The sequence below is a fragment of the Dermacentor andersoni genome, chromosome 11 (assembly GCF_023375885.2).
Source record: "Dermacentor andersoni chromosome 11, qqDerAnde1_hic_scaffold, whole genome shotgun sequence".
NCBI lineage: Eukaryota > Metazoa > Arthropoda > Arachnida > Ixodida > Ixodidae > Dermacentor > Dermacentor andersoni.
In genome coordinates, this window is record NC_092824.1 from 35,409,306 (window position 1) to 35,428,298 (window position 18,993).

General features: G+C 45.5%; 1 protein-coding gene across 1 annotated transcript in view; it reads left to right on the plus strand.

Annotated features, from left to right (window-relative positions):
* Window positions 1-18,993, plus strand: part of LOC126518154 (uncharacterized) — a 118,331-nt gene that overhangs the window by 90,018 nt on the left and 9,320 nt on the right. Inside the window, exons 7-12 of the mRNA XM_055064457.2 lie at window positions 1,841-1,928; window positions 8,922-9,046; window positions 12,939-12,997; window positions 15,253-15,334; window positions 17,241-17,325; window positions 18,063-18,135. Of these exons, the coding sequence (XP_054920432.1) occupies window positions 1,841-1,928; window positions 8,922-9,046; window positions 12,939-12,997; window positions 15,253-15,334; window positions 17,241-17,325; window positions 18,063-18,135 (512 nt within the window). The remainder of the gene's footprint in view (window positions 1-1,840; window positions 1,929-8,921; window positions 9,047-12,938; window positions 12,998-15,252; window positions 15,335-17,240; window positions 17,326-18,062; window positions 18,136-18,993) is intronic.

An 18,993-nucleotide genomic window follows, 5' to 3' on the forward strand; every position in this document is an offset into this window, starting at 1 on the left:
CACTTCGTTACATTAGAAGCACCGATCACTCTGTGCTCGTTACTTCCGTCGTGGCTCCATCACCATGGTTCCGCCGTCGCCAATCTGTCGTGTCATCGTCACTCAGTCGTTGTCAGTCAATCGCCGTCATCCAGTGGTCGTGGTGAAGTTGTTGTTATTTATTGTTCTTCATTATTTCGTCATCTGTCGTCATGAGAACTTCGTAATGACGCGGTCATTGGCATGCCATCATCGTCATGCAGCACTGGTCGTCCCGTAGTCGCGGTTCCATCGTCATCGGTGCACCATCGTCAATCTGTCGTCTCCATCACTCTGTCGTCGTCACTTAGAGGTCCTCATTCCATTGTGTCGTCAGTCGAGATCTTTCGTCGTCATTTCTTCTTCAAATGCAACCGACACTTGTAGCGGACGCTGTCTTTGACATGATATCATCGACATGCCGCCTGTTGTCAGGCCATAGTGGTTGCATCCTGATCATTGCGTCGTCAATATAGCATTGTCAAACCATTGCCATCCCACTATCAAACGCAAGAACTAAAGAAGCCGGCAACAGAGAGGTACACAAGAAGTTGGTCAACATAAGCCATCTTTGTAGTTTCAGTCTCAGTTTAGTCAGAAATACATTGCCTGGGTTGAAAGGACTAAAGGCAGATGAACTCTGACTGACTAAGGTCCCTCCACCCATACATTTGGTCAGAAGCAGTGAGAATTAAAAAAGAAAGAACAACAATGGCTTTGTACATTATAGCACCACAAAAAAAATTGTTCAAAAGGAGAAGTAACATCGCGAGTGCATCTATTGTGCATTCATGTAGCCCTCAAATAGAAGCCGCGCATGCAGTTAAGCATTTGATTCATCACGTTACACTCGTGTGAGTGCGTCACGTTTGCTTAAACATTCAACTGCCTTTGCGTCATTGACATTTTACTTGTATATAGAAACACCTCATTTATGTAATTTTCTGCAAGCTTTTCGGTAATTAGCGTTATGTTTGCGTAACATTTACTTTACCATTTGCGCAAACACCACCGAAAGGTTCGCCTAGCATCGATTCATCTAAGCGTGCGAGAGGCAGGATTCGTGTTTATTTTTTTTTTTTTGCTTTGTTTGTTTTTTGTTTGTTTGTTTGTTTGCCATAATTCGCAAGCACGCAAAGCTTCGCTGTTGCTTATATTCTTGACGGCGGGATATGTTCCTGCACGCCCTCTTTTAGCGCAGATGAAGCAGCCTTATCTGCGTGCTTGTTGGACATTATGCCGCAATCGCTTTCAAGGCGCTGAAACGTGATGCTGTTTGCTTGTTCGACGATGTGACGAAGAAGCCCTCGAGCTTCTACAACTAATTGTTCGTATGTTCTAAGCGTAAGACGCAAAGCCAACAATGTAGAGCTCCGCTGTAGTCACCTAAAACACACTATTCTCTAGGTGGCTTTTCAGGAGTCACACGAAGTGCGCCCTACGGAAAGCAGCAAGTTGCAAAATGAAAACATAGGCCTTCGGATGGGAATTGGGTGTTGACGTTCCGAAGCTGGACATGGTGTTAGAGGCACGACAGAGTGGTCGACTCAGGATTCAATTTGACCAACTAAATTTGCTTAACGTGCGCCTTAATCTAAACACAATAATTCCTTTTGCGTTCTGTTCCTATTGGATTGTGACCAGGCCGTGGCTAGGAATCGAACTCACGACCTCGTGCTCAGCGGTAGGACGTCATAGCCACTACGGGAATATCGTAACAGAGCAGAGTTTGGCCCACCAGTAGTGCGTACAGGCCCTCGCGTTTCAATTGAATGTTTGTTATATGCATCAACGCTACAGCAAAGCCGTATCTTTCTTCTAGGATACCCGGAACAAGGGCGTGCTTCCTGTCACTGCTCGCCGTTCGCAAGGGCTTTCGCCAGCATGGCATCGGCAGCTACCTGCTAAAGGTAAGAGAGACATTTTACTGCGCCCTCTGTACCACCGGGCTTATAGTGGAAGGTAAGACGGACGCCGACCAAAAAGATAAAAACAATATAGTACAATACGACTCGCAATCCCGACCAGACGAGTTTTCTTCCAAATCTTGATTTCATTAATCTTCGCTGGGCGTATGACCAAACTATCGTTACATATTGTGAACAAGGCCCCCATGTGGGAGCTTGGAAGTCTCGTTTTCTTCTTCTGATGTTTTTGTTCGGCGTCCTCTTTACATTTGTCTATGAGCAAGCCCAGCCAGACGAGTTTTGATTGATTTGATTTTGAACTCTCGATTTCGGGCCGTGTTCAGACAGTGAAACACCTTGATGTTGCAGAATAATGCAGGCGGGGGAAAGGGGGAGCGCAAGGCGGCATTTTATTTATTCTGTTTCCATTCATTCATTTCATTTATTCTGTCGCAAAGTGCAACCCCCTGCAGCTACGAACGTAGACAGTGTGCAGTGGCGCTGTGTGCAGAAGCAGGGGCTGATTGGCGTTAGCGGCTTTTTCCAAGCCTATAGGAACACATGGGATCGAGAAGTTCGCAATTTAATTTCTTATTGCACCGCGCAGTAGCCTTGGTGTGAATTTCTCAAGAAAATTGTTTCATATTTTAAACAGCTCGTAAAAGAAACACACAGTCATTTCGAAAGAAATATATCTTTAAAATAGAAGACTAGCGGCAGTGGCAATATTTCTAGTGAAGTCACTTCATGAGAATGTGAATTGAAAATAGTTCAAGGCGCTTCATTTAATTCAACTTTGCACAAATGCACGCATCTTGTCAACAGCAGCACGGCGCGTGTGTCAACAACTTTTGCAATATATCAACGCCAATACAGCTTATTAGCGAATGTATCACTAGGTGGCAGCACAATACAGGTATGGTAGCAGCCACAGAGCGGCGCTTGGTTCAGAAAAACACAAACAGTCGTTTGAAATTTCCGGTACTTTAATACTCACAGTGCAGGGCACTACGAGCATAGAAGGCGCAACGTGAAATCGATTTTGTTCAAAACTTGGCTTTTAACGCCATCGAAACAACTAGGTGTCGAGCTAGCACTTTGTCACACACGTGTATTCTTTGCTGAGGATGCACGCTACCCAAATCCACACTGAGGCGTTCACACAGTAAACAATGCCATGGACACTTCAAAGAATACATTGGCTAAGTTATACGGCAGCAAGCTAGGATACACAGGAAATAGGATGCACTTGATGTATAGCATAAGGTAAAGCAATATGCAAAGAAAAAAATAAATAAGAACGACTGCGCAGGAGGGAAGGAAGTACCAAGAATAAACGGAAAGACAGGGAGGTTAGCTCAGAACACTGAAGGCGCTCGCACAGTCAAGAACACACTTCACTTTTGACAGCTGTCGCACTACCAAAGCAGCAAATCATAAACCCCCCAAAGAAACTGCCAGACCGAATGCAGACACGCCAGCGTTTCTGCAGGAAATACACTTATAGAGATGGCGGTGACTACCGCACTATGATGGGTCTTTCGCTACAATTAAAGAGGAACTCAGGCGTACTCTTGAGTTAGTTGGCGCGTTTTCACCAGTTAGGTGAGCACACGACGCGGATTAAAGCAGCTGATCAGAAGCGGTAATTGTACGCCGGTCTTGTTTGTTCCCGCCTCCCTCCCCCCCCAACCCCCCCAATCCCCCCCCCTTTTTTGTCGTAGCTTCGTCTTACTTGTGAGAGCAACCACATCACGTTATAGCTCGAAAAATTTGTTTTCTCGACGTGAACTTCTCTGGAAGTTCGAGGAAGTGGAAAGTGTACTGTAAAACGCAAAGCAAAGCCAACTCTCATTTTATGTGCTCACCATCGCAAGCGTAGAGTCGAACCGTGTTTCGACATTTTCGATGAATCCGTCCCCATGGTCGCGAAAGGCAATTCTTTTGGCGGTGTTGCATCCGTTTGCCAAGTTAATAAGGTATCTGATCAGAATTTATTACCGCCAAAAGAGGTCTTGAAACGTTTCTCCTTTTGTTTTAGCGTACGCAGTTGAACATGGGTTCTCGTGCGTTGGTACCGCTCATTTTCTTTTTCACCTAAATCTTTAGTGCAAGAAAGCTTGCAGGTAACGAAGAATACGCACATTTTTATCGCCTGCGTTTGACGCTAACCTGCTGTGTGCTCCTCAGTGTGAGTATACTGACAAATCGCGGGACAGCTGGCGATTACCGAACTTAACTGCAGCAGACGACGGTGACACAAACACCCCAGCATTCAGTATACGTGCACCAGGTTCTTCATTTGTTCGTAAACTTGCAGACAGCCTGTGTGCCTCTTCCATGTTGGCAAACAAACTATAGATGGCTCATGCAGTCGCCAGCGTGTCACGGTAGACACCATTACAGTGCGTTGTCGGCACGGCGAGGCGAAGTGCGAGGCCTGCTGACGGCGACACATCGAGATTTTGTTGATTGCATAATTTAACCGGTAATGGCAGCAGGAAACGCAGAATGCGATTTCCCCTGCTATCTCTCGTGCAACGCGTACCCGTCAGACTTGCCGCGTACGAGGACACATGGGACGAACGCGAGGGCGAGCGTTGCCTAGGCTCCGTCGGTGGGATTCGGTGCCCCTGCAACGTGCGCCCGCGACACTGCCGTCCTCGTCAAGAAGGACAAGGCCAGGATATTTTGCGCAACTATCCTTCGTTTCACGCGAATAGATAGCTGTAGGAAGTAAGGATATTAGTTTTATCGGCCGTTTAAACTTGTAAACATTAGCTTACTAACTAAATTAACAATGATAGAATATGTAATGGTGACTCAACGAGGACGTAGAAAGAAGCAGATACACGGAGACAGCGCTGTCTTTTTGTGTCTGTTTTTGTGTCCTTGTTCAGTCGGGCTTACACATTACCAAGTGCATTACCAAGTGCATGACCAAGCGAGTGGCATATACACTTCACAACGGCGCCCCCTGCACTCCCCGCGATCGGGACTGCCTTGCGTCAGCTCTCTGATAGCAGCAGTTACGGCTGACTGTGGTTACGATCCGGCAGCGGCTCGTCATAGCGCACTCAAGTTTGCAAACACGATTAACATTTGCACAACTGTGTCCTGAGCATATCATTAAACTAGCGCTGAAATTCGGGCTCGTTGATCAATCATTATCGCTGGTATTTGATGATATCAATATCTTCGCTTGTAGTATTCGCCGGTATTTCACGATATCGTCAAAGGTTGCATCTCTTTCTGTTACACCGCGCCTCAATAAATCAGTTTCTTTTCTATGTACCATAGGCGCAAAGAACAACCATAGAGCCGTCTCGCAGAACCGGTCGTTCGACATGTGCTAGCCATGCACCTGCCAAACGAAGTACCTTCGCATCGCGACTCGCGATCACGCCAGCGGTTTAGTACAAGGCGCTGGTTTGCGGAAAAGGCGCACATTCCTCGTAACCTTACTCGGTGTAAATATTTCACGACAGGAACAAATTGCAGCTGTATTTTATGTCGCCCTGAGCGGCGATAGAAGCGATCGCCTCGGCTGGGATGATGGTAACGTTGAGGCATCGGCTCGCCGCTGGCATACCACTCTGCGGCAGGCAACGTCCCACATAGTCCGCGCTGTTTGCTGCGGCCGACCGATCTCTCCGGCCGTCCTACAATGAGCTGGTTTTTCGTCTGGCGTCTAGACAGACTCCGCATTCCTTCTGATTTTTGTTGCTTATTTTTATTGCGATAGCAATTATACGGACACTCCAGGCGCATACCTGCCGTCGCCGTCGCCGTGAGGTTCCGTATGAGTGAAAGCGTGCAAGGGTGAGCCGACGATCGCTGTTTAACTCTTTCCCTACCATGAGGAAAATAGCTGTTTTCTGTAGGTTACGCCAGATTTTTCTTCTGAGGGAATTGCTGCACTCAATATTTTATGTAATACATAAACAAAAGGCAGAATGATTGCGCTTTTTACGGATAAAATTTTTATTTACCAGATATATGTCATAAAAAGATATAAATTGCCAAAATCATGATTGTGGGATACAATCGAACAAAATTTGCAGAGACTAGTATCTACTCGTATCTTGCAAAGGCTAGTATCTACTAGGAAAAAATGCAAAAAAAAATTATGACATATACAAAATGTACTGCCGTCTCATTGGCACCATCTCCGAAAAAAACAAAATTTTTCATTGAACAGCTATTCCACTACAAAAATTTGAGCGCGAGCACTACAGTTTGGCGAGCCAGGCTGCGGCCGTCGATGTTCCTGGATGGCTTGTGTCTTCGTCGGTCTCAGAGTCAAAGTCTCACGAAGGGTTATCATCCTCAGACTCGCTGCTGCTCTTTCCATGGATACAGTCAGCCACAAAGGCAGCGGAATTGCGAGATCTGCGATTTTTCTAAGCGAGCGTGCCACTCTCGGAGGCGGCCATTTGTGCTTTCTGCTTTGGCGATCGCGAAAACTTCGGTGCGCGTTCAAAAATCACCGCCTGTGGGAAAAGGCGGGCTGTTTAGGAAAAAAAGAATAGTTATCCTCCTTCACGTCCGAAAGGGCAGTTTGTTCGTAAGCGGCGCGGAGAGTCTCGAAACCGGCGTTTCAAACCATAGTTAGCGGGCTAACGATGCCCAATGAGCGCGGTACGGAAAGAGTTAATCTCGCGTGCGCGAGCGAGGAATGCGGCCCGGATGCGTGCCCTCTCCGGTCGCTCGCGAGGCAGGGGGGTCAGGGCAGGGAGGCGGGGAGTTATTTTCCGGCGGCTGTTTGGGTGCCTCGATATCCTCCTCGCCCGATGCTTCTTACTGAGTTGAGACAACCGCGGCGTCTACTACGGCGTTGCCTACGCGAATCGCGGACGCCGCAGTAGACGCCTTTGGCGGACGCCGTAGGGACGCGTTGCCGGCGCACGTGTGTCATGAAAGCGATCTGTGACGTGGCTAAAGTTCACGCCCGTGCGGGCCACATCCTCAAAGTGATGTGGGATGTTTGTCGAGTGCGCATAGTGCTGGTAGCTTCGTATGCGCTGTGCTTTCGACGTTTCGTTCGCGTTGAAGGAACAGATGCAGGGAGGTCAATTGGCTCGCGGCTGCTGCCGCGAGTCCTCACTCCACATTTTTTACAGCGTGTCTCCGCGCTCATCGAGCGAGATGTGTTCATCTTTACCTGTGTGCGTGTGACACCGCGGTGCTGGTTACTTAATTTAAAACCCGTTGGCGGGCTAGTTGGTTTGAATCCATGAGTTAATGTGTAAGCGCGACTGAACAAGGACACAAAAGCAGACACAAAAAGACAGCGCTGTCTCCGTGTGTCTGTTTCTACGTCCTCGTTGAGTTACGATTACATATTCTATCATTGGTAATTTAGTTAGTAAGCTAATGTTTACAAGTTTACACGGCCGATAAAACTAATACCGTTACTTCGTACAGCTATCTACTGATGTGCTATCTCAATCGGTGCTTTGCCTTTCGGGCGGAACTGCGATTTTTTTCTTTAGAAATTGGTTCGGTGCGTTTGTAGGCACGTCAAGTCGGACGCCAGATCGGACACTGGCTCGTATCGCGCTTTGTTTCGCGTTTGTCTAAATGTTCAACAGCCCGGCACAATAAAGTTTGGGCACCAAATTTCGCAATTACGTCCAGACGCGTTTAGCACTTCCACACTGCAACGAACAGAGCTGTTAGCGGGCTGCTTTCTGCGCGTGGGAATGTCGGCTATGGCAGCCAGATCGCTAGCATGACGTGCGTTGACGTGCACCTGCTCGCTCCGTCTACACTCAAAGCTGTAGATACTCTAGCTACTCGCTGAAAGCTAGTCCAGGGGTATAGGAAATTGTACTGACAAGCTTTTAAACGAGGCTATGCACGCTTTTACTGGATAGAGCACGCCTCACGGACCGCTCAATTGCACAGTCTAACTGTGAGGAAATGTTTCAGTCATGCTCGAGAGCCAGTGTCGCAACCAAGCCATGACGTTCTACTGCGGTGGCCCAATGCAGCTGGCCGTTATGAGCCGAAAACATATAAAATGTAACCCTTCTTTCTTGTGTCTTTCGGCGCAACCCACTACGGCGCAGCTTGCCGGCATACTCTGTTTTCTGCATTGCAACACTGCTAACCGCGCACGTACTGGCGAGAATACGGCGGCAACTGAGGAACTGCGGGGGTAGGCAAAGCCGGCTAAGTGCCTTCCGAGGCGAAATCAGGATCGATGGCAGCGCAACCGCATACTCGTGACGTCACGAGGTGAAGGATGTCTATGCCCTCAAGGAGCAGTTCTTCAACGGAATCTCCACGGAATATCGTTCTCGTAAGAACTCCTGCATCAGTCTGCAAATAGTACATAACTTAGTACTGAGGGGGATATTGCTGCGCCAGATTTAGTGAGCACGAGTGGACTACATGTAGTGAGCGACCTCCAGTAGGGCTGAATTTTTTGTAAGCATCAAATCTCACTGAACGTTCACGAATCCGAGTCAATTGAAACGCTTGGATAGACTTTCTCGTCACGTTCTCGTGACGCCTGCGGCAGGAAGGATGTTCCACATGCGCCGCCAAGGTTTGTGAGTGGTGGCGCTGGCCAACACTGCCAGGGTTTCACTAGTAAACATAAATACGGAAGAAAGTGGATGGGAAAACGGCGCCGCGGTAGCTCAATTGGTAGAGCGTCGCACGTGAGATGCGAAGGTTGTGGGATAGTTCCCCAGCTGCGGCAAGTTATTTTTTCCCCCACTTTAATTTCCACTAATATATCGTTTCTTTATCTCATTTATTAAGCACAAGTAATGTCCCCTATGTTGTGCTTGGTGTCAGTGTTTGTTGGCTTCTTTGGATACAGTTGGTAATATTTGATACACTTGATGATCCTTGTAGCTGCGTGTTGTTTTCGTTCTTATTCTTAATTTTACAAAAGAAAAAAGAGGGCATGTAGCAGTGACGAAAAGTTTAGAAAGAATAATTGCTCTCCATAATTTACCTTTTGGGCGGCGCTATCTGCAGCAAATCAAGAGTCCCACAGTGGTTGGACCGTACGATGCCCTGCTCGTCCGGGCGCCGACCATTAGCCGACGTTTTTTCATCAAACACGGCTTCACCGACGACATCGTCCTCAGCAGCCGCTTCAGGTAAGAGCCACCAGCGCTACATACGCACCTGATGCTTTTACCCCCACAACTTCCTCGCATTAATTTCCAGCCATACAGCCTGTATAACTACAAAGAAAAGTGAGAGAATGGAAATTTCGCAACGCTTAAATAATATCGTAACGTACCATTTAGAAATTGGCTGACCTGACTTTTCACAACTCAAGACTGCCACCAGCCTATAATTTTTTTTTTTTGCAGTTACAGAAAAATACAAAGAACTTCGCTATCATCGATATAATTACAGTCTTACTTGTAGCAATCGCTCAGGTCGGAGCATTTCATTAGCAGCGAGAACCGTTAAGTGAAGATTCGTCGCGCCAATTTGGCGACGACAAGGAGTGCCCGGCTGTTCTGCTGCTTCGAGGGTGCGACAGGAGCTCGTAAAGCTTCATTTAGACCGCCAGTATTGTGCTTGGGACCACTAGGCTGCATTGGCATTTGTTTTCGCCGTGAGTGTTCCGCTGAATACGATTTCTTGGAGAGTTGTCTCTAGCGACAGCAAGCGAGGCCCGGTCTTACTTATTTTCCCCCTCTAACAGCGTATCCTCTCCCACCGGTAGTTTCGGAAGACCCGTTCCTCCACCCTACAGCCGGAGGGTGGCCGGCCATTAGCCTCGGGCGTCGCCCAATAAAAGGCCGGCCATTCTCGGGCCATTCTCGGCCTATAAAGGGCCGTGTGCTATCCTCCATTCGGCCGTAACTGCGAAGCCTGAGAGCGGACATCGATTCCAGGAAACTGCGGCGCTCTGCGGAAGAAAGCGAATCCCGGGAGGGCCTGATGAATGGAACGCGTTCCTTGCCCAGCAACCAACGGCTAGGGGGACACACGTTCGGCTTTGACAAAGCATCTCTTATACTATCGAGCAGAAGACTGCCCATGTTATAGCGCAGGTCTACTGCATACGTGTACTAGCGTGTTCACACATACGTGCGCGCTTTTCCTTATGTGTGCTTATGTTTATCTAGTGCTGTGTCGAGAGGTTGTAGGCCTCTTATTAGCTAATTGGGTTTTACACCTACTTTCATTGTTACCGCTGTTCAGTGGTTTGTAGGAACGCATTTTAGGCCTTGCAGTAGTTTACTACTGACAGCGCATGCGTCAGTACCAAATTCAATCTCCCTTTGCACTCGCAGGCCATCAAATCACCTTTATAATTAAAAATAAATATTTCTCTTAATCTTCAAAAGATGTGTTCTATAACCAAGTGATGAGGTGTAGCAATCGAAAGCTTACGGTATTCACTCTCAGTTCAATCATCTAAGTCAAGCCGACAGTTAGCATTATATACAGAGCATTCTCCGCTCTATTATGGGGTAAGACATGTTACAAATCAGCGAGGGGTGTCTTCATGCTCTTCTTCTTTCTTCAGCTGATAACGGCTCCACATTGCCGACAATTGTGGCGAAATTTAGCTGCTATTAACTCCAACGTGCACAATTATGCAGGACGTTGCTGATCTGCATAGAACCACACTGCTCGAGAGAGGTCAAATAGGGCTGTTCTACAATAATTCTTCTAAGAATGCTGGACTAGCAGCATTTCTACGATCAGCAAGCCATGCCATTTCTCAATTTTGTTTCATCTATGTATCCGTGATGCTGCATGATCGGAATTTAAAATTAATTAATCATACTTGCAGCAGATGTGGTTTGCCGAAAGCAGTGAGAGAATTTCGGGAACTCCATGTGAAAGAAAACATTAGCAAAGAGCAATAAATAAGGGGCACTGATTATAATTTCCACACTCATTCGGGCCGCGACCGTAAATCATAAGGCATTGTTGTTGTTTTTCTTTTTCTCCTAAGTGGTTGTGTCCAGGCGGGTTTTCGTTTTCACAGAACGTTGACGCTGCATTCAGGTGGTGTTGTTTAATAGTATTTAACTTATCTCGTAGCATTTATTGTTTTTTTATTGTGATTTTCTTTATTGACGCTTGGATAACTACTGCCCAGGTTCGCCAATTTTCCCTTGTATATTACCGTATATTTTTGCTTTGCGCGCATTTTTTACCTGATTGTTGCTTTATGATGTACTTTGTTTACTACCACTCACCATCCCACTCCACCCTCATTATGCTATGTCTTATCAGGAGGGCGATAAGGTATACTCATAAATAAATAAAATTAATACAAGTCCCGGCGAACTTTGTCGACAGCACGTTTTTGCTAGAGAACGCTTCGCCCTGCGTCCCGAGAACAGCGTCATGAAACGGGTCGCTTGATCGCCTCGCAACACGATAAAGCGAAGTAAGGGAGAAGCAAAACACGAGAACAAAGAAGAAAAAAAAAGAGTTAAGATGCGCCGGTTTAAACAAGTTCGATTTTTTGCTTGAAAAGTTCCGCATGCATAATGGATCGCCAGCCGCTTCAGAACACGCTCTAGTCACCATACTCTTGGGCGCTGTACTGCCCTTTCCGCACCCTTCCGCTTTACCTCCTCGTCCCATCCACGCATGCTGCCCAGTCGGCGTTTGAAGAGCCTGTTCGCTACCTTGTAAGGACGCTGTTTTTTCTTGTATTTAGGCATTCTTCTGAGCAGCCGCGTCAGAAAACAGGATGCACGCTGGTTTCTTGCATTGTAATCTTGGGTTTTGTAGCGCCAAGCCTGCTTGGCGTACGTATTTGTGCCTTCCAAAGCTACAAATTGTAATCTGCGTGGTTACCAAAATGTTAAGGTTAAGCTGAACAGAGAGTAAGAAAGGAGAAAAGGAAAAATTACAGAGAACTGGACCAGCCATGGTAGCTCAGCTAAAACTGAAAAAAAAGAAGAAATCTCTATACAGCTTTCGGCAAGAGCTCAGACAAAATAATCCACGATTATTGCGAGAATTTAGAAATGCTAGAGGCTTTACTTTAAAGGGCTTTATCTCATTGCCTGACGAAGAGTGTTCCTGTTAAGAATACGCCTTTGCAACTCTGCTCCTTCTCTGGGGAAGTCACTTCATTCATCCAGCGCACAAGCGTGGATGGAATGGCTGCAATTGAAACTAAAAGAAATGCCAGCAACCGCTGTAGAAATTCCCGAATTTCTGCATTGCTTTGATTACAATAAACTGCAACAACTCGCAGTGAAAACAACGTGTCAGTCCGCATCGACGATGATGAAGCGGCGGCTCCTGTGTCGGAATAATTTTGTTGTTGCTTTTACGTTAGACCTCTGTACTTTCATTACAATTTTTTTTCTGGCGACAAAGATTGTCGCAGTAATCTTGAGCACAGAAGAAAAAATAATGCCTGAGCAACGAAAGAGGTATGGGACGGTTCAGAGGCTCATCAGGCCTCCTCTAAGGACTTTTTGATAAACGTGGAGATATTTTTAAGTAATACGACGGGGAAATTCAGATGTTTTTCAATTCAATTCAATTCTGGGGTTTGATGAGCCAAAACCACGACCTGGTTATGGAGCGTGCCCGTAGTGAGGCTCTGGATTAACTTCGACCACCTAGAGTTCTTTAACGCGCACCCAATGTGCAATACGCGGTCTTTTTTTTTTGTTTTGCTATTCGCCTACATTGAAATGACGCCGCCATGGCCGTGATTTCATTCCGCGACCTCGTGCTCAGCTGGGCAACGCCATAGACGCTAAGCCACCATGGCAGGTAGGTGTTTCTCTGCTGAAAGTTTTATACCTGAAACCGTTAATTAGGCCAAAACATATTTGGAAAACAGAGATGCCCATCAAAGCTGTTGAATACGAAGGAACATATGTACTTATGGGGTAGGTGTCCAGGTAACTTTGGTTACGATATAGGAAAACACCACTGAGAAAGGCGAAATCTTCTTAAAAACATTTTTACGCTCGAAAACCTCGATGCTTGGTGATGCCGCATTTATGAATAAACGTAAAGAGTGCACTGTGCTCCTCTACGCAGGGAAGCGGACGAAGCGGAATACGAAGGCAGCCTGCTCTGTTACCTGCCGCCTTTCGATGGTGAGCAATTTTTGTTTTAACGATGTACGAAACGGCATGACACACGGAGCAGTCTCTTACACCGGACATTTTGTTTATAGCAATAGTCCCAGTGATATGCGTTTTCCTCCCCACCTGCGTGAACGCCTCAGTGTGTAGCCACGACTTGCTCTACCGCTTGGTTACAATCGGCGGCTCTTCTTGTAGTACTTCTCGCCTATGAACGGGTGTAGGCGCTGTACGGAAACATCTGATGTAAAGTTTTATGCCCTCACTGTTAATTAACCAGATGTACTTTTTTCTTTATGTTATAAAAACAGAAGTCATGTAATCTAATGTGCTTTGATTAGCATTGTAATTATACATAGTTTCTGGGCCTACAGTAAATTCACCGTGTATATATATATATATATTTATTGATTCTAAATGCTAGGCCTGTATTTTGCTCTCGTGCGATGTGCACAACTGATGGGCGTACCTGCATTGGCAAGTAAAAAAAAAAAGGAAAACAGCAACAGTGATATTCGGTTATCTAGCGCAATTGCTTTACTCGGGGAAGTGCTGCAGGCAAACATGCTTCAAGCACGACATTTGCCCTCGCTATCCTGTAATCTCTTTTAAATTGTATTATTTTTATTCCATGCATAAACGATGACTCTTTTGCGATTGTTATTTGCTAGGTAAGGCGTGCCTTTATCTGGGGCCCAATTCACAAACCGTTGCATTCGTAACAGCTGCTGGCCATTGGCCGACCGCCTTCAATAACAATGTGCGCGACAATATACGAGTGTGTTGCATTTGGTGAACAGTTGAACGTTTTGTGAATACGGGCCTTGACTTGTTCCCCGAAGCCATAGGCTAAAAAAAAAAACACACCTAGTAGACATAATTTCAGACTTCTTCGAGGCTTTTACTACGCTAATTGTTATTGTTACAATTAAACCGCAGTTTTGCTGCATACGAGTGCTGGAAAACGCTGCAGGATACATAGGCCGGTACAATCCAGTGAAACCAACGACATATTTCGCAGTTTCCCCATAGTGTCAAGATTATATAGGCTTGCTAGCCTAGTGCGTAACTGCAGCCTGACGGCAAAGAAAGAACTATTTCAGGTGCATTTATTACTTTCATAAAAAAAAAAAATGAGCAGCCAAAATAGAAACCCCGAAAGCAGGCTTGTGCCTCACTTCAATACTCTTCTCAAGATAGTGCTGTGCAAATACTTTTCAGAGTAACTTTAGCGTATATGTTAAAAATTTTGACAACTTGGTAGTTTTGCTCTAACTTAAATACTTTTCAGAGTATGTTTTACTCGGCATCTGAGATAGGCGCTTCGTTGTTGTCACGCGCGGTATCGGAGCGCAAACAGCTCGTCGCAGCGGACACGGGGCACGCAGATAGCCCGTCTCATCCGTTTTGTCTTTCCCAAAACCGTTCGGGTTGGCAGTCTTACACAGTAAGCAAAAAGAGGGAGAGACAAAGAAAGGGCAGCTCACAAGCGTCACAAGCCAACAGTGAACATCACGCCTCTCCGGCAGCAGGCTTAAAGCATGCGTTGGTCGCTTTATAGTAAGACAGGCGACACGTTCCAAAAGTTGATTAGTTAGATAGACGACACTAAATTGAAGTCACGTCAATCCAAAGATATCACTGCGGTACACAGGTGCGCTGCGGATCATGAACTCTTAATATGATACAACGCCGCCGTGCCATGGATCGCGTCGGTGAAGAGTCTCGTCAGCGTCGGAGGGAACGTGTTAGAGGAAAGCAGGGGGCAAGTTGTCAGATAGCAACTTTGAAAATCAGCTCCTCCAGCGAGCCAATAAAGCTTTATCTGGTAGGATTCCGATTCATTTTACTTTCGTTTGCACTTCGGAACAAAAGTAATTTTGTATTTTTAGGTAATCAATTTCTTTTTTAGAATTTAAATGCTCCATCTGAAATCAATTTCGAAATTCGGTATATAATGCTCTGCTCGAATACGTTTTTCGCCTGGTATTTAGTAAATTATCCTAAATACATTTCCCGAGTATCTTGTACGAGCCTGTCTGAGAGTGACAAAAATAAAGCAGAACGCATACGATAGTGTTGCTTTTTTCGTTCACCTTGGGCCTATGCTGTTTAACGTCCGCTTTCAGACATCGCGATTCCTTCCCTCACTTGTTAGTGAACGTAAATTCGACTTTACGAAAATAACACGCTGGAACGCGTGGTGAAGTGGCGATGCCGTAGTTCGTCATTATAAGCGTGTAATTGCAGCTCGGTGATGTCGACAGGTCACTACCCGTCCCTACCCGGCACAGCGGAGTGGAACCGGCCGGAAGCCTTGGCTGCAATGGAAGAGGAAGTGGAACGCTGGTGAGAATGGGCGGATGTGCCGTCCAGGTGTTTCGGCGTGGCATTGTTCCGTTCATTTTGACGCGCTTGCGCTGTTTTTTCAGAAGAAGCCTCGCATATATATATATATATATATATTTATATATATATATATATATATATATATATATATATATATATATGTCTTGAGGCATGTTGCTTGTAATCGATACGGTTTTGCTCTATTGCTATATCTATTTATATACATTGTACCTCAGGGTACAAATACTTAAATACTTAACAGAGTGGAAGGGCGTACATAGCAAAATCGAACAGAAAAACACAGCACCAAAAGGAATACCGCTTGGTTATACCGCTTGTACCGCTGTTGTTAGATATGTCACCTCTTTCTTTTGGCTTCAGTCTTGCCCCCGTGTAAGTGTGTCTGTCACATTTATTAAGGCCGACGAAAAGCACGCTGTTAACTCCTACTCAAATAAACAGATCCACTGCCGCTTAGGAGGAAGCTTTACATCGACATCTATTATCTAAGTGCATGGCAACTGAGAAATGGCCATTGTGGCCTTCTGCAGCCGAATTTCGTGAGGTTTGCTGCTTCAAAGAACATCATAGATCGGCCGATTGTATGAAGTAGATTGTTAATTTAGGCCACCAATGTTTTAAGAACAGCTCTTGTAAATCGGAAACATGTGATAAACGCAAACATGAAATGTGAAACTCCTAAGGGTGCAATAAACACAATATGACAGTTGTAAAGTTACAGTTGCAATTGCAGTTGCCGCTGATTGACAGCGTACCATTCGCAGCACTTTATGAAGAATATCAAAGGTCGGATGTCTTGCTTTGCTCACCATAAGATTGCCTAATCTCCTATGTCTTGACATTCCTTTGCGCTAAAACGTTCAACCAATTACTCAATCTATGAATCAGTCAATCGATACATCGATCGATCAATCAATCAACCAATATCATGGCCCTCCACTATGACGCTGTCCGAGCCTACCTGCCCCTGAAACCGTTGCGAGAAATCGCGAGCTCTCGTCACTATCAATACTGCCGACGCACGTCATAGAGGAAATTTTCTGAAATTGTTATTCTTATATTCTTATGAAATTCTTATTCTTATACTGCTAGATAATATGTTCACAACTCATCACTTATTAGGCGCTATTTTTTTTTATTTTTTTGCTACCGTCATCAACGAGCTCGTTATTTCGTAGTGCATGCAGTGTTTTCTTTTTACTGTAAATATTTGTAACAAGGTTCTTCGGCTGTACTTTATTTCTCACTTACGAAGGGAATTATCGAAGCATTCGTAGCTAAATGAGACCATTTACTTGAGTATACGGAAAATTACTACTTTTTATGTCTACCTAATTGGATTCAGATACAATTTATACCTTTCCTATTGGAAAGTTGCACGTTGTTTAGCGTGCACAACAATAGTGGCTTCCGCCATCACGTTTGCCGCTGTCCACTTTGCAAACCAGACGTGCTATCGAAAATTGACGTGAGAAAGTTGAGTGACTTGACAGCTATCGCTGATAAAAGTGTAAGTCATGGTGAAATTTTGACCACCGATTTCTGATGACTCGGTTGCATTCTTTAGTTAGAATAGCTGTGAGAAGTGACATCCGCAAGATTGAGTTATTTCGCCGTACGTGTGCACTGTTGCAAGCTTCTTTTTATAGAAAGTGGTATTTTCGATTCATGCGCGCCGTTATCTTGGTGCCGTTATAAGACCAATTTCTCGGAAGACCGATCACACTTGTACAACCACTTCCATGCATATGAACATACTGTAGCACAGTAAGGTTGGTTGCTACAGATAAAAAAAAAAGAGGCAGTGATAACAGCTGAACGTGGCACCGCTAAAACGCTTTCACAAAGTAGTCCGTGTGTCTCCGGCCTCTCTGTTTAAACGCAGGAAACAGAAAAGCCTGGAGTCGTACCAGTGTCAAGTGACCTGCCTTGTCCGACTGAGGCACGAGGTTCTACGGTTGCATGCCCTGGTGAGTGTTTCGAACATTCTTGTAGTGTGATGATTTACGTTCAAAGAAATATTTCTCACAGTGCGCTGAAGATGGTCACCATAGGTTGTTCAATGTAAACGTCATGCGTCATCGCTGCGCACCGACTACGAAATGAACACTTAAGATTATCGGTGAAATAAAAAGAAAAGAATAAATTCTGTGAAAAAGCAGTACGAATCATAGATTATAATCGAGTTACCGATATCTTAGATGATATTATGAGGAAAGAGTGCGGTTGAACAAACACGAAAATTGTGGAGATAACGCGTGGTTTATTATAGCAGCAGAATGGGTGCCAAGGTAATGGAAGTGGACTCGGTGCGGAAGCGAGTTGGACAGACTGATGACAATAAAATATAAGCAGGCCTGCACTGCAGTCTAAGGAGGCTGAATCCTAGTAACTGAAGTTCGCTGGGAGCGGCTTTCGTACAGCAGTGGCGCTAAAAAGGTTGCTGAAATTGACACTGTAGGCAGAAGCAGCTGTTTATGCGTGAAAATATCGGTTCGCAAAATGACCAGAAACGCAAGCTAGAAATAGAAGCAGGTCTGCATTTAAAAATAAGATGTCTTTAGGACGTTTTATTTTTAATAATGCTTTCTCCGTTCTAGCTGTGCTTTGTTTCGTTGCGCTAAACATTCGATGAATAAATGCGGTGTTTTGAAGCCACATCTGTGTTATAGAATATTTAAGTGATTGTTTTTATTGGTGCGCTCAGCTGCAGGAACAGGAGCACTCCATGCAGGCCTTGCGGAAGGAAAACTGCAGACTCCAGTCCAGACTGTCCCGAGGTAAGTTCATGTTCCGCTACGTGTGACTGAAAGGACAGAAAGAGAGAGAGAGAGAGAGAGAGAGAGAGAGATAGACAGTCGAAGGAAAAGAGAAAGGCAGAGAAGTCAGCCGGAAAGGAATATGCGGTTGGCTAGCCTGCATTTGAGAATGGGCGAGGAATAGGCAGGTAGATGTGAGGAAATGAGGGATGCAGAGGGCACAGTTGCACTTCCACAGCCGGCCACGGTCACGCTACCCTACCACAGCGCAAGAGCGCTAGGACACATTTAACATCAAATAAGGCTCAAGCCATTTTTAAACATTTGTTGTTCTTAAGAATTTTCGCAGGGCCTTCGTCGGCTCCATAAGCGATGGCTTATGTGGTCGGCATTCCAAGATGGTTTGTTCCAACGATGGTCTGTTCCAACGAAGTTACCGCAGCCAGGAGTGATCGTGTTCATACATTTAAGTGAAGCAGGCAGGCCAACCAATGATAGCCAGGTATCTCATTTAAATACTCCCATTTTATGGCGTGAGAGAAGTGCTGGTCAGAAATTCTGGTAGGGTAGGAATCAGTTAATCCATCTGCATTCTGACTATGGTTAGTTGCCTCTAGAGTAGCATATGCTCAGTGCCGCTTGTTGACAGAAGTCTCGTACTTGCGTGCCGTGAAAAAAATATTCTGTTCGGCAGCCGCAGCCTGCCTAGCTGCGGGAATGGGAAAAAAGTAGCGTTCCTGGTGGGCCACTCAAAGCAGGTTGTGAAAATTTTCTGTTTGCAACGTATAATGAGGAAGTTAGCCTGTAGACAAACTATGCATAGGCGGTTGATCAACTTTGTCGTATTGTTAGCGCAACAACGCTGAAAACGCCCGCATT